We start from the raw sequence: 13,758 nt of genomic DNA, 5'->3' as shown, positions 1-13,758 counted from the left end.
TATCGAGTGACAATGTATACATATCGGCGATGGTATGGTACTTGATGACTTTTCGTGAAAGAGTCGGAATGGTAATACAGCTTGAAGAAAGGGTACTGGAGAGTCCTCGATGATTGATGGGTATCTGGAGTGTCCGAATGAATTACTTCCTGCCGCGGCGTGCACCTCGACCGCGCTTCGCTCGGACACCAGAACGACCTCCACCATCGCTACCAGCGGCACTGGCAGCCTCCACTTCCTCCGCCCAGGACATTCCTTTCTTCGTGGGTGCCCAGGGGTCATAACTGGCCTCCGACGCGTTCCAGCCGTCGTTCGAGGCAACATCAGAGGCCGTCTCTGTGTTCTGCGTAGTCGGTTCGTCTGATCCATCAGCCGCGTCAACTTCATCATCGCCCCATCCATTGGCATTTTCAACAGGTTGTGTAGCCGCTTCTCTCTGCTCCAAAGCAGCGGGAGAGACAATAGCACGAGGAGCACCGCGCCAATTTTTCTTTACAGGAGCACCCGCTCCGCGGTATGGGCTGTTCTGAGCGTTGGCACTGGTAGTAGGTCCGCCACCTCTGCTTCTGGCACCATTGCCAGCGGGCGCTTTGCCCTTCTTACCCGTCTTTTCCTGCTTCTGTTTCGCAGCCTCCTCAGCCTTTTGCAATCTCTTCGCAGCAGCTTTTTTCTTCCCATGCTCCGCGCAAATTCCTTTCTTACAGATGACGCCGTGGACACTGCACACCTCTTTCTTTTGTGGTTCCTGCTGAGACACAGCGGCATCATCCCAACTACCAGTAGGCTGCGGATCGACACCGTCCCACGTGCCGGCGGCAGTATCCAAACTTCCGGGCGCAACCGCGTCGAGTTCGGCAAGGTACTCATCGTCATCACTGATTTCACCGCCTTCCCTGATGCCGATCCCATGGAATTCTTCTTCGAAGCTCTCTGATATCTGGATGTGGACTATGCGCGGGTCTTTACAGACATCGTTGCAACCAGATTCGGTATCGGGGGTAGACACGGAGGGAGAGGAACCGGTAGAAGAGCAGCTCGCATTCGTGGTACGATCGGGCACGAATGGAGCACCACTCGGCGCAGACACGGGCTTTGTGGTTTTGCCGCGATGATCGGATACAACCAGACCAGGATGGCCAGTGTTCCAGGCATTTTCTTTTGAAGGAAGACCTGTGGGAGGCTGGTTGACAAACGTAGATGAACTTGAGGCCGCGGACTCCCGTTGCTCTGGAGTGCCCTGTCTAGAACTTCCAGGCGAACATTCCCAGTTAAGTGGGACTACTTTAGAAGGATTTACACCCTGCCCGACATCAGCTCGCCCTGCATGGAAAAAAAAGTTTGTATCGCAATGGAATACAAAGAACGTTCAAGACACAACTTACAAACATTGGAGGCCTTAACCACGAGGGGACCACCCCCGACAGCGGGAACCTTGGCCCGGCTGTTTCCTACTGGAGTGCTGGCAGGCTGTTTTATCTTGCTATTTGTAGGGGGCACGGCCGGCTTCGGAGCACCTTGTTGGTTGGTTGACCCTTTGGCAGCAATGGTATTCCAGGCGGGCGCGGACCTTGTCGCTGGACGCTCCCTTGAAGTAGCCCAGTCAGCAGATCCTACAACTAGAAGCGAGCACCCGGATGGTTTCATTCAGTTCAAGAACTCAGTACGAACACCAAATCGCAACACGTACTAGGCTTGGGTGCTGCTATTTCGGGGGCAGCTGGCTTAGACCCTGGAAGCGGCCTACACAAGGGATGGTTCGTGGCATCTTCGACTGGTACTTCACAGAAGTGGGGAGCAGGGTAGGGGTAAGCAATGATGCTGCGTGGCGGGCCCAAGAGTGATGTGACAAGGTGAGTGCTCAACGAGGTAACGAGGTAGTGTAAACACGTTGAACTTTCTCACCTGTTCCTGGGCGACCAACCGCTGAACCACGAGTCTTCCACGAAAATGCGTTTCCAGCCTGGGGTGTCACACACGTAAGTTGGTGTATGCAGAACACGAGGAGGAAAGCAGCGGGAAGGCTGGGTAGTCATTTGGAATCCATTGCACCGAGTAGTTCACAAGATTGAAAGGGAACAACCAGTAACTTACCGTACTTCTCAACGATGCGACCGGTACTGTAGGTGCAATAGTATACCTGAGTTACGCGGCCCTTTTCCTCCACGGAGGGCTTGTTCAAGAACTCAGACCAGCGGTGTTCCCCTAAAATCCGATCGAAATGCGGGTAATCTCTACTGACTTCGATTATGACCATATCGCGAGCCTGAGGGTAAAACATCAACATCGTCATTATCGACGGCGATCATATGTGATTGCGGGATCGACCGCGAGCTGGATCGATAGCAGAATACTTACGCTAGGTTTGTGAAATATGGCGAAGAAGGCATCTTTGTCGATGCAACATGCAACCCAGAAGGCGAAGTCTTTCCTGTCCTGCTGGAGTTCCATGTTGCAGTAGCCTTCTCGGGCATAAGGATGGACGACGGAGAGGTACTTAGGCTCGTCATCGCCTGGCGGGGGTGTGGGTACACGTTTGGGCATGGCGGGGTGGATGAAGAAGCGGAACAACCTGTGAGCAGGCGTGTGTGTTGGTTTATCTGTGCCAAATTCGAACCCGAATCGGATAACGACTAATCACACCAGATCGATGTCCCGGGTCAACACGACGTGATATCGATGATCACTTTGGAAAAAAATACGAAAACTTGCGTTATGAACGTGTTTGCATCCTCGCAGGTAAGAAAGATCAATGAAGCCCCTGTTCGTGTGGTTGACCCACTTCTGAGGCCCTTCTTGATTTGGTTGCCACTGCAACCGCCAATCATCCAAGTTTCAACGAGAATGACTCGATGGCACTATGTGCAAGAGAATGACCTTCACCAAATTGCATGCTAATTCTCTTCACGTTCGCGATTCGCCTATCCTCTGTGCCAAACTGATAAATTTCTTGAGTCCCTAGGCCCCCTTGGGTGATACATTGTTCTCCCGGCGGGCTCGCGTTTCCCCAACCGTAGTATTGAACGCATGTCTTTGCAACCTTACAAAGTCGAAGCTTACACAAACAAATACTGGCAAGCCTCGTGTCCGTGAATGAATCACAATGTTCAAGTGACCTGCTGCGCAAGGCAAGTATGGCGACGCCTGATCGGGCATCAGTAACCTCATCACACCCTTCACGATAAGGGTTTTGTTGTATAGCAGCCCCTGATAACCTGCGGCATCAGAGTCACAAACGTACACGTCTGAACAGCAGGTCGACATGCGCTATGAGCTTGTACGTGTAATATGGTCCACTATATCGCATCCTCGCAGGCAATGGAAACCCCTGCTAGCGTAACCGAATCACTGGATATACCCTGGCTTTCCGGAACTTTCTGAGATTGCTGCACATGTACTTGCTGTATGTGCAGAGACACTCACCATGTTTAGGGTTTAATATGGCGATAAGCGATGTGGGGACGTGACTCGATGGCAACCTACATATAAAAAGGCGGCCTTAAACCAAGATGTCCCTTCAAACAGACAACCATGAACTTCAAGCTGCTTAGTCTCCTCGCTGTCAGCACGTTACCCGTCGCAATGGCGGGCCCCCTGGCTTATGCTGCCTGTCAAACGGGTGAGTCCTTGAAACTGCCCTAACACCGAGCCTTACGCTTCCTTACTATTGCTTGATGTGTTTCCTGTTACAGGGTGCAACATGCTTACTGTGGGTTGTTACTCACTGGCTGGATGCACCTTTGGCACGGTCGCCGCTCCTGCAGCACCCCCACTGATCCTTGCTTGTAACGCGGCCCAGGGCACATGTATGGCCGCATGCGCCGCGACCGCGTTATTGGCACCGATCCCGTGAACATGTGTAACTATTGGAGTCAACAAGTATGTGGATCAAGTCTTACTGGCATTGGCTGACCATCCCTGTCAATCAACAGAGACTTCAGGCACTACATTTCCACGCCCTCGTTGTGTGACTGTGCATCTTCTTTTTTCTTCTTTGGTGTCGCTGGAAAGCCAGTGCATCCTCTGTCACCATATGTACCAATACTTGTGTTTTTGTGCGTGTACAATGGCGAATTCGAACCTATAACGCCCGTTTCGGGTTTGTTTCATCTAGAAAGGAGCGGAAAATCCTTGTTTAACTCGCGGCAATCGCACGGCGGGTAGTTTGGTATATTTGGCGTCCCCAAGATCAAATACGAGAGGCCCTGATAAGGAGAACCGTGTATACACCGTGTTTCGGGGCCATCACACTTTGACGGTTCCATTGAGTCTCCGTTCCACCATGATTTCGGGAGTTTCTATATCGGAGAGCTTTTGGCACAGGGTGGATCGAAAACGGGAAGGACCCTGGCGCAAGTTCGGGGTGCGGTTACGTAAGATAGGCACATTTCGTGTCTTTGTCAACGTGTTCACCGGCACTCACCAACAACTATGGTGCGGACTTGAATCCCCTTCTCATCTACGTTCCGAACGCTGACGATCATTCCCTCTAAAGTCTCGCCAGGCGCGTTGCCAGGCCGAAGGCGAGCAAATGGCATAACGGGCCAAAGACACTGCCGTATTCATTCATTCTGCTGTGCAGCGTGTACATTGCAAAATTGTCTGTCTGCGAACATATATCACCCTGACAGATGCGACAAGTTCGTCAAGGCTTTGTATCTCTGCTGTGACGAAATGTACAAAAAAGATGGTAAGGATGCGGAGTCGAGCGCTTGTCCCATGCAGAGCGTTGTGGAGCGTTGGTTGAAGAGGCACACTGACGTTGACCCTCGAGGGTGACAAGCATCTCTAAGTACGTTTCATCGTACGCCATGCTTAATCCTGTAACTTAGACCCGCATCTCATCATCAACAGCCCTCTCTGTATTGCTATAGGCTTAGTATGAATATTCACCGTCACCATCGTCTTCATACAACTGTGCCGCACTGGAGCCGAGGGAATTGACGACCTTCGTCAGCTCGATAGACCATACACGTACTTCAGAAGCGGTACTCTGCACAACATGGATGAGCAGCAAGGAGGCAACGATCATTCATGCATTGGCAGCCTTACTGTGGGGTTGTACTCGGGTACGGATAACGACTGTATCTTGGCCACGGTATGGGGGGTACGGGTACGGTGTGACATGACTTTAACCTGTGCCAACGATGCGCACCTTACCCGTACTGTTCGGGTTTTCGCAGGTCCTCTCTACTCGCCCGAAACTCGCTGAAAAATAGAAGGGCTACTTGGTAACGAGCTTCAGCCAAGTAGGCAGGATGCATGTACTCCGGTACAGCTGTAACACTGATGAGCAAATATGTCGGCTGCTGGTGACAGTACATGCACAAGGCCATGATTTAATTTAGGAACGCTAAAACATGGGGAGAAAATACAGGGAGCGTACACGACTAACTGTTCAGTTGATATGAGGACAGGAACGTGCAGTGTTGCGAATGACGTGAAAGGGTAGCTAATGTCCCATGCAATAAAAGAAACCATGGTCATCCATCAGACGACTGCGGGCATACTCGTTCTTGAATTCGGGCCACAATGCCCAAGGTGTCCATAAGCAAGTCTCCAACTGGTTCGACCTGTCCATGAAGCGTACCAGAGCCTCGACCATACAGATCACCAACACAACCAACACGAAGAACTGTTTATTAGGGTCATTTTTGGCGTTTGGAAGCCAAACGCTACATTGCCCAGAAGAGTCACGCACCATTTTCTTACTGCTGATAGCTTCGTCCGCTTTTTGAATCGCGGTTTCATACAACCAAGTGGTTTCTGCCTGGTATCGCCTCACATACTGCATGCGCTTCTCCCGCATGGCGATGGTGGAATCAGATGGTCTAGGTTCTGGAGATGTCCATTTGAGACGTTGGCCCAGCTACATACATCGGGAGAAAAGCGCAGGCGTGTCTTCACTCACCAAACAACTTCAGCACGCCGTTTTCGTCTGCGAGCACCCCAATAGCAATGGGCGACAGGTAATGAGGGTGGGCTGCTTTGAAAGCCATACGTCGATATTGGTCTATTGGCTAAACCATTGCCAGGGCCATCAAAACAAAATGTGGATGATCGGAAAAAGACGAGAAGACTCACAATACAGTTCTCCAGGCCCCACATCGCACGTATGCGCAGGAGTGAGAGTTTACCCGTAGGTTCAAGCGGCACGTCTGCTTTTAAGTACAGCAGGCCGTCGAGAAGCTCCTTATCATCGCGTCCTTCTTGCCACTCGAGGAATAAATAAACACGGACGTGTCTAGAGGGACCATGGGTCGTCAACTCTACAAACTGTCCGCACGGTTCAACTCGGGAGGCTCACCGCTCAGGAGGTGTGGGTGGTAGTTGGGTATTTCGCCTCCATTGGCTCTCCAAGTGTTCTTGCGGGGTGCGGCAGAATATCGACGGACCAAAGAGCGCGCAGAGCATTTTTCAATGTCGGCTGATAGCGGGGCATGAGTAGTATTTGAAGGTCTTTGTAGGATCCCGCTCCGGAGGAGACCACTGCATCAAGAACAAGGAAATTCTTGTCGACAGTACATCGGTCGCTGGGCAACGTTGAGGGGCCAAATTGGCGAGTCTGCATTCAAAAGAACAAGGTATCCAAGGTTCCTGGACATTCGTTTACGAAGACGACGGTTTCAAAAGTTCATCTAGTTTGTAAATGTAAAGCCGTTAGTTGATGACCACACATTAATTATCATGTGGCTGGCAGGCTCCCGGGGGCTGTCGTCCAACAACCGCCTGAGGACCGTTCCAACATACTCACTACAGAAACCTAATCTGAGACTGTCTGCCGCCAATTTTGTTCCCTCCAAGATGCCACTCGAGCCAAAGGTCATCGAAGTTACCCCACTGGACACTGATCAAGCAAAGTACATACGCCAGCGCGATCACTAACTAAATCTCATTCCCCGTCTATCAGATGGATCGGATTGAAGAAGATACACTACATTGATCAAGACGGGAAGAAGGTGAGTGCGTTTCACCCCACTGCGATATGTAGTACCATCCGCTTAGCGTTCTGGTGACGCTCCATCGCACTACCTGATACCACGCTCAGCGCGTCTGGGAGAGTGCAGAACGTAGAACACGCGGTGCGTCCGGTGTAGACGGTGCGTTGTGTAGATAACTATCACCTTAGTTTCCGTCAGCTTATGGTCCTCAGCGGTTGCCATTCTTGCGATTCTGCGTTCCAAGACAAATGCGTTTCCGTTATCGACAGTCGTCATCGAACAGTACCGACCTGCAGTTGACAAGTTCGTTATAGGTGTGTTTGAAGGCATTTAAGTCGCACAGAACATCTCTCACCCGCCGACGTTGTGAAAAGAGCTCCCCGCGGGTTTGTGGCGCATACCTGCCATCCTTGAATCACCCGAACACTTGCTTTGTCCTACAGGTTTAATCGACAAAAACGAGACAGCAGAACAAGCTGCGGTCCGTGAACTGGAAGAGGAGACAGGCTACAAGGCTGAGAAGGTCACGGAATCATCCCCTATCATCTTCTCAGATCCAGGTAGGCCATCGTATGGGGAGCACTGGAGTTGTTGGGCAATGTGGGCGCTCTTCGCTCACTTTTGGGCCATAGGAATGTCGAACGCGAACATGAAGCTTGTAGTGGCCAGCGTGCCAATGAATGACCAGCTCGAAATGCCAGATTCGAAGCTGGACGTGGGCGAGCATATCGTGAAGCGGGTCATTGCACTTGACAAGTTGAATACTACGTTAAAGGGTACGTGTATACCATGCTAGACTCAGCTTTTCCGATGTCCGTTCCCCTTATAATCTTGTCCGCAGAATACGATGAGAAAGTGAGTGTGTGGTCTTCGCAGCACGAAGAGCATTTCCTCATTCGCGACAGGGCTACGTAGTGGATGCAAGACTATCTCATCTTGCAACCGGGTACGACATTGCTCAGCGCATTGGAAATGGTGCCTTCGATTGAATGACAGCTGGGCCGATGTACATACAGTGTATCTCATCTTTACTCTGTTTTTACTGTTCTCTGGCAGGAATACATAGTCTTCCTAGGGTGGTGCTGAAAAGGGTCCTTGCTACATTACTAACCAACTACCCCCTAAAGGGGGGTAGTTTTACATCTATGTGCTAGGGAGTCTTATTGGGGCTGTCTATCTACTTACTACCTCCGTCAGTCACCCCTCCCTGAGGGTCAGGGCCGTGTACAGTAAGCATAGAGGTAGGTAAAGGGGAGGGAGAGCGCAGCAGTTTCGAGCCTGCGAAAGCTCTCATCAGGGGGCTACTGCCACTCCAACCACTGCCTATCCCAAGCCATTTAGGTAGCTACCAGTAGAACTACCAATGACAGGAGTTGCCCTTACCCCAGTGGGCCAACTGACGAGGCATGATGCTCACAGTGCTAAGGGTGACCCATCCCAAGTCTGGTATACACGGGTTGGGAACAAGACAAGAGGTTGGGAGGAAGCTTCCTGCCCAGCTTTTAAGATTTAAGGCCTGCGACGTGATGCACACCCCCAGGGGCGACCAGCCCTTAAGTGAGGGTAGTTCTCTTTCGAGAACCATCTGGATTTCCTTGCTACCATGTGGTAACTGTGCTATGGCACCTCCAATTGCCATGCTATGTGATGGGCATTCACGGACGAAGTGACATAGAAAAGCCATAGATGACAATGACGACAATGACATCTAATTTACACCCACTCTCAGGACGATACTGAACCTACGCATCACAATGCATCTAGGCGTTGAGCTTGCTAAGGTGATGAAAATAACCAGCACGACTTGTTCACGCCACCATACGTAGCTTACGGCAACCATACGTCGTTGGAACATTCGCATGGGGATATGCGCATTGTCGCTGATTTGCCTGCCTCGGAAAGCCGCAACATCAAGAACATTGTGTATGCTGTACTCGAGATGCTTGGCCTGGCGGGACAGGGAACACAATAGACAGTATTTGTTAACTTGATAATAGATTACAATGATCGGCAGCCAGATATACGGAACACCAACACAGGGGGGGATACATATCTTTGGCACTGCGCTGCGCGCACTGCCCAAGCGTCAACATCGGCATCAGTGGAACGTCCATGGTACCGCTTCACGTGATCATGGATCATCAGGGAGCGTCAGTAAAAACTTGGACTCGCCGCTGGGTTCCGCGCCAGCCCTCGTCATCGAATCGTCCACATCACACGGGAATAGATTTTCCATGATTCCATCGTCGTCAGTCGTATCTACAATAAGGAACAGCCTGGCCCTGCGTGAAATAGCGTCAGTTTACAACACTTGTCCATCAAGTAAACTTTTACTTACTGCGCGGCATGCAAGCTAAAGGACTTGCACACACTCGAGATGACTTTCGACACTTTGGTCGAGCCCTTGACAGCAAACTTGGATTCCTGCTTCGAAGGGCGATGTGCAACAATAATATACATCCGTTCCTGTCCCTCTTGTTGCGTTCCTCGTGTTGGTTGGGTGAACACTAATTATCAGCGTAAACTTCCTGCAAAAAATTACGTCGCTGAGAATGCAAGAGACGTACCTGGTTCCGGTTCTAATCCTCTGTATGCAGTTGTAGACGGTGTATTCACAATTGTTTTATCATCTTTTACGGACCTGCCTGTCAGATGCACACACTGAGTCGAATATTCCCTATAGATAGCATGAGACAGCCTTACTTCGCGACTGCGAAGCCGCTCCCTTCTGGCTGTCAAACCTCATGCTATTCGTGGACTCATGTTCCTCAGCAGTTCCGCGCCCTGACCAGTACGATTGGCTCTGGACAATCAGGAAGAATGCAAAGGCGTACGCGGTTTGGTTGGGGACCTCGGCGCCCGATGTTTACTTCTTGTGTAGTGTTCTTTCATCCCGAACTGGTCGCTACTGGACGGACTGGTCTCCTCCTGGCTAGCTCTGAAAATCCTGCGTCGTCTCGACGCTGGCTCTTCGTCTTCGCTTTCTGGGACATTCTCTAACAATTGTCGGGATCGACGCTTTTTCAAAACGAACCCAGTACCATGTGCATCCTTTTCGTCGTCCGTCGTCTTCGAGTTCTCAACCGGGCTAGCTACACGACGTTTTCCGTTTCTGATTTCTTCTCTTTTCTCGATATTGCTTTCATCGAGGAGTAGATCCATGTCATCTTGTGCTCCTCCACTGCCAGCGGTTGGATATACATCATCGTATCCTTCGTTCCCGTCCATAGGTAGTTTGGAATACCCATCGTGCATGGGGACGTTGACAGACTGCTCCGCAGGCGGCGGGGAGGGGTGGGACATGGCTTCTAATAAGACGTGAATCAATCGACCGACCATCGACGCCCTCGTCACACGATCCGCCCGAAAGATGTACTAATATAGTACGAACCTGACTCCTTTGCACACTTCCCGGTCGGCCCTCGTGCGATGACAGAAATGCATCCGATGAACGAACTGATATATTCCCAAACGTGTTCCCCAATGCGTGCGGGGATGCCAACGCTGCACAGATTGATGCATGAAGAGCGGAATTCGATGTCTGCATCGTCTGGTAGACTAAACTCTTCTCTGGCGAGCCTGTCGAGGTCCTGCGGGCCGATGCCAAGCGGACACAGTTAGCAACGATTAGTACTACTGCTTGGTTGACTGGGAGGAGCATCAGCCTCGCCTTGAACAGCTTTGGGACGATCGTGTAGACGTGTGTATCTCCATGACTCAGGACGAGCACGTCTAATTTCCTGGCTGGCGGATTGTGCGACCAGTCAATGCACTGGTGTGCCATGAAGCAGCTGAGCAGGCCGAGCGTGACATGGCCTTGTGCGTGACTGGCTGTGACACAGGCCTGGATCGCCGCCGTCGACGATGGACAGGGCAACACACAGGCTGACCCCATGTCAAGTGGCCAGGAGCTTTTCATGAGCATCGGCGTGTCTCTCACACGGACACCCGACATCAGCTTCGAGGTGAGCATTTTTCACCTGCTCAGGGCACAACTGACAATGGGACACAGGAACAACGAATCCAGGACTATCTCCAAGCCTATATCGCAACAAACCGTCCACCCGCACCATGTCCACAGGTTCCCGCTGCATCCACCGCCCGTTCAGCCATGGGCCTCCCACCTCTGTTCGTGCCTGTGGCTGTCCCCACTACATACGACACCAGTGCCACACGTCTCCCTGCCGATCTTCCAGCTATGCACGCGTTCGAGCCCTTCAAATCTGTAGACGAAAGCTTCCAATGCATATCTGCACAACCCCTCTATAGTCACTTTTCGCACGAGGTTGGTAATAATGTTAGGCTCTTGATCATCCCCTCCCCGCCCCCCAGGATATGGGGGAGAAATATATGCATTCAATTTTACCACACTCCCTAACTAACAATCGGTATACCCGTCGTGGGTGAACAGGAGCTACGATGTAACGCCTACGCCGCGGGCAACAAGGTCGCCCCTCCTTCAACTCTAGCTGCTTCTTCTACACGGACGTCAGGTTTCTATGCAAATGATTCGCCAGCGACGGCATATTTGACGACCACTATCAACCCCGGCTCGCCCGAGTTTTTCATGAGCATAACTGCTGCACCAGCATGTGAGAAGCGGTCTTTTGAGGCAAGGACATGTGGTGCATCTGGATCGCCCACAACAAATTAACGAGCTTTGGAATGCACAGGAACTTCGAATAGAATATCTCTCGAGTCCGAGAGCGCAACCTCCAAGCACCAAAATCCACGATCCGTTACTTGGACGTCCTCGCGGAGACGCATTTTCTGTCACGCAACCAAGCGCATTGCGCATGTTTTGAGTCAGCCCACCAGCAGTATACCCCCAGTTCGTTGGCGTCCTAGTTTATGTACTACTGTTGTAGAGTGTAATATGTATCAACATGCCGCCGAACGCCCATTCTAGGCATCAAATATTGAACTCATTCGAAGTACGTAGTCTAGACGCGCTTTCAAAGTTCACATCGACCTACTCGTTACACTAAAGTTGTAGTTACATTCGGCATCCTGCTTCTGCAGACATACTATATAGTACATGGGTTCTCGATAATCGTTCTGCAACATTACAGCGCAGTTTACACGTTCAAGGAAGACTGAGTACCGTAGCCATGAATTGGTCATAATCGATCTGAATCCACCCATCGTTGTCGATATCCAACCTCTGGAATGTCTCCGTGAGCTGTTTGACCACGACACAGGCGCGAACGAAGCGGTCGAACGAGATGCCAGTTGGAATGATGCCGCGATAATCGGGATTAGTTGCAGTAGCTTTTCAGGAGAGACCAATCCACGTCAGTTGTATTAATGGATAACGAACCGCATATCGACCGGATAGAAAACGTACCGTATTTCTTCTGGACAAGCTGTAGGAGGCGTGGGCTAAGGTTATAGCTAATGGAGGCAGGGTGGTTAGTTTGACTTGACCTACGTATCGTTAAAAAAAGGCGGCGGTGACTGACCCAAACCGGGAGAGTGCGTTGCGCAGCTCGGAACCATCAATCGTGCCAGAGCGATCCCGATCGAAGTGCCTGAACACATTCTGCCAGTCCTGTGTGTGGTGCATACCCGATTAGTAAATTCAGCAGTGACAGGAGTACTATCGTGCGTGCCTTGATGTACCTGGAAAGACGCTGGAACTGTGAGACAGCAGGATTCAGAGGTGCTCGATGATCAGCAAGGTCGGTATACACAAGATAGGCAATGGCAATGTCTTACTTCTTCAAATCCAATCATTCCATCCCTATCGTGATCCTGTTGCCAAGTCATCAGTATTCGAAACTTTGATAAGACGATTGAGGGCCTCAACAAAGAAGTTCATGAGAAGCTTGATGGTATCGAGATCAAAAGCTGTACAACCAGCAGTCAGTCCATGGAAAAAAGAATACAACAGAGACAGGAAACACCTACGGGTGAAGTCGGCATTAGCAAGTGCGCTTTCTGAAATTCGGATTCAGCCATTCTGGACGATCGAAACTCCAGAGGAAGGGATCGCAACGCACGAAGTTCCGTGGCTGTGATCGCTCCGTTGCGGTTGGTGTCTACAGAGTTGAATCGAGCCCACAAACTGTTCCATTATGGAAATACATATTAGACAACCAAAATTTTCTAGGAGAAATGGTAGACGCACGCAGGATCAGCGCCGGGCACGGGAGGAGGACCACCAGCGGCATATCCGCCTGTGCCGTAGCCGGGTGCGTAGTTGGGGGCGTACTGTATACATTGAGTCGACTGAGCAAGGCCAGCTTTGGGATGAACGCACGTAGGACATGAGAGTTGGTCTCAGTGATAATCGATTGATCAGCCGCTCAAACGCGCATATTAGCCGATGATGCATGTCTGTCCATTTCAGGAAAAAAAGGGGCAGTGCGTTGGAGAGGATGCTCCAAAAGAGAACCAACCAGCCCGACGTTAAACTGAAATTGTACGTGCAATGAATGTCTAGAATATACTACTGACATTCTTAGACCTTTCTTCCAGTGCGCCATCCGCACCAATCCGGATGTCTACCACTGCACATCACTACGGAAAGCATCTCTCGTAGCACGGATCTTACACTCTCAGGTATTGGCGCCCCCGAGATACCAGAAGGGGCGAAGACTAGCCTCAGAGGTGGGCGTCCCGTGAGCCCCATTGCTACGTTTTCACGTGTCGTGCAGTGTGCTGAAGCCACTGGGGACTCGGCTCATGGTGTCGGCAGCGGAGCATCTAGAATAGAATCGTCAGCAGTACTCCGGTGATGAGGCCATGGAGAAGTTGGGCGGGTGGTTACTGAACCCTCCATCTCCGCTCACCGTACTGAAGCGACAACTGCCCCTCC

General features: G+C 51.1%; 7 protein-coding genes across 7 annotated transcripts; 3 read left to right on the top strand and 4 right to left on the bottom strand.

Moving 5' to 3' along the window:
• Window positions 1-41: 41 nt before the first annotated feature.
• F5J12DRAFT_89678 (uncharacterized protein) lies at window positions 42-2,748 on the bottom strand. Its single transcript, XM_051747971.1, has 6 exons — window positions 2,356-2,748; window positions 2,092-2,263; window positions 1,903-1,960; window positions 1,688-1,818; window positions 1,383-1,616; window positions 42-1,320 (listed from the first exon to the last, which is right to left on the bottom strand). Exons 1-6 carry the CDS (start codon window positions 2,539-2,541, stop codon window positions 143-145), a joined length of 1,959 nt encoding a protein of 652 aa, XP_051600346.1. The 5' UTR covers window positions 2,542-2,748; the 3' UTR covers window positions 42-142.
• Window positions 2,749-4,578: 1,830 nt separating this feature from the next.
• Window positions 4,579-4,752, top strand: F5J12DRAFT_697657 (uncharacterized protein; the record flags this gene model as incomplete). Its single annotated transcript, XM_051740456.1, has 1 exon — window positions 4,579-4,752. A coding segment is annotated over one exon (174 nt), but the record flags the coding sequence as incomplete, so codon positions are not given.
• A 517-nt stretch (window positions 4,753-5,269) lies between these two features.
• Window positions 5,270-6,547, bottom strand: F5J12DRAFT_89775 (uncharacterized protein). Its single transcript, XM_051748053.1, has 5 exons — window positions 6,305-6,547; window positions 6,082-6,241; window positions 5,909-6,017; window positions 5,699-5,835; window positions 5,270-5,632 (listed from the first exon to the last, which is right to left on the bottom strand). The coding sequence occupies exons 1-5, from the start codon at window positions 6,409-6,411 to the stop codon at window positions 5,450-5,452; spliced, it is 696 nt and encodes a 231-aa protein (XP_051600344.1). The 5' UTR covers window positions 6,412-6,547; the 3' UTR covers window positions 5,270-5,449.
• A 118-nt stretch (window positions 6,548-6,665) lies between these two features.
• On the top strand, window positions 6,666-7,866 carry F5J12DRAFT_830447 (NUDIX hydrolase domain-like protein). The gene is made up of 6 exons (XM_051745705.1): window positions 6,666-6,857; window positions 6,908-6,956; window positions 7,046-7,097; window positions 7,151-7,252; window positions 7,313-7,714; window positions 7,780-7,866. Exons 1-6 carry the CDS (start codon window positions 6,685-6,687, stop codon window positions 7,851-7,853), a joined length of 852 nt encoding a protein of 283 aa, XP_051600343.1. The 5' UTR covers window positions 6,666-6,684; the 3' UTR covers window positions 7,854-7,866.
• An 859-nt stretch (window positions 7,867-8,725) lies between these two features.
• Window positions 8,726-10,774, bottom strand: F5J12DRAFT_830436 (uncharacterized protein). Its single transcript, XM_051745704.1, has 7 exons — window positions 10,609-10,774; window positions 10,330-10,528; window positions 9,773-10,246; window positions 9,642-9,722; window positions 9,506-9,583; window positions 9,277-9,445; window positions 8,726-9,220 (listed from the first exon to the last, which is right to left on the bottom strand). The coding sequence occupies exons 1-7, from the start codon at window positions 10,720-10,722 to the stop codon at window positions 9,070-9,072; spliced, it is 1,266 nt and encodes a 421-aa protein (XP_051600342.1). The 5' UTR covers window positions 10,723-10,774; the 3' UTR covers window positions 8,726-9,069.
• Window position 10,775: 1 nt separating this feature from the next.
• F5J12DRAFT_89389 (uncharacterized protein) lies at window positions 10,776-11,822 on the top strand. The gene is made up of 4 exons (XM_051747695.1): window positions 10,776-10,903; window positions 10,951-11,223; window positions 11,350-11,550; window positions 11,612-11,822. The coding sequence occupies exons 1-4, from the start codon at window positions 10,832-10,834 to the stop codon at window positions 11,741-11,743; spliced, it is 678 nt and encodes a 225-aa protein (XP_051600341.1). The 5' UTR covers window positions 10,776-10,831; the 3' UTR covers window positions 11,744-11,822.
• A 202-nt stretch (window positions 11,823-12,024) lies between these two features.
• F5J12DRAFT_892620 (uncharacterized protein) lies at window positions 12,025-13,209 on the bottom strand (the record flags this gene model as incomplete). Its single annotated transcript, XM_051747591.1, has 10 exons — window positions 12,025-12,209; window positions 12,286-12,332; window positions 12,401-12,489; window positions 12,539-12,577; window positions 12,657-12,692; window positions 12,721-12,788; window positions 12,849-12,878; window positions 12,941-13,005; window positions 13,069-13,151; window positions 13,201-13,209. The coding sequence occupies 10 exons, from the start codon at window positions 13,207-13,209 to the stop codon at window positions 12,025-12,027; spliced, it is 651 nt and encodes a 216-aa protein (XP_051600340.1).
• Between the last annotated feature and the right edge of the window lie 549 nt (window positions 13,210-13,758).

Source organism: Pisolithus orientalis (assembly GCF_024613125.1).
Source record: "Pisolithus orientalis strain OTSU chromosome Unknown F5J12scaffold_13, whole genome shotgun sequence".
In the NCBI taxonomy this organism is placed as follows: domain Eukaryota; kingdom Fungi; phylum Basidiomycota; class Agaricomycetes; order Boletales; family Pisolithaceae; genus Pisolithus; species Pisolithus orientalis.
Note: the sequence above shows the minus strand (reverse complement) of the source record. Positions and strands in the feature narration are given on the sequence as shown.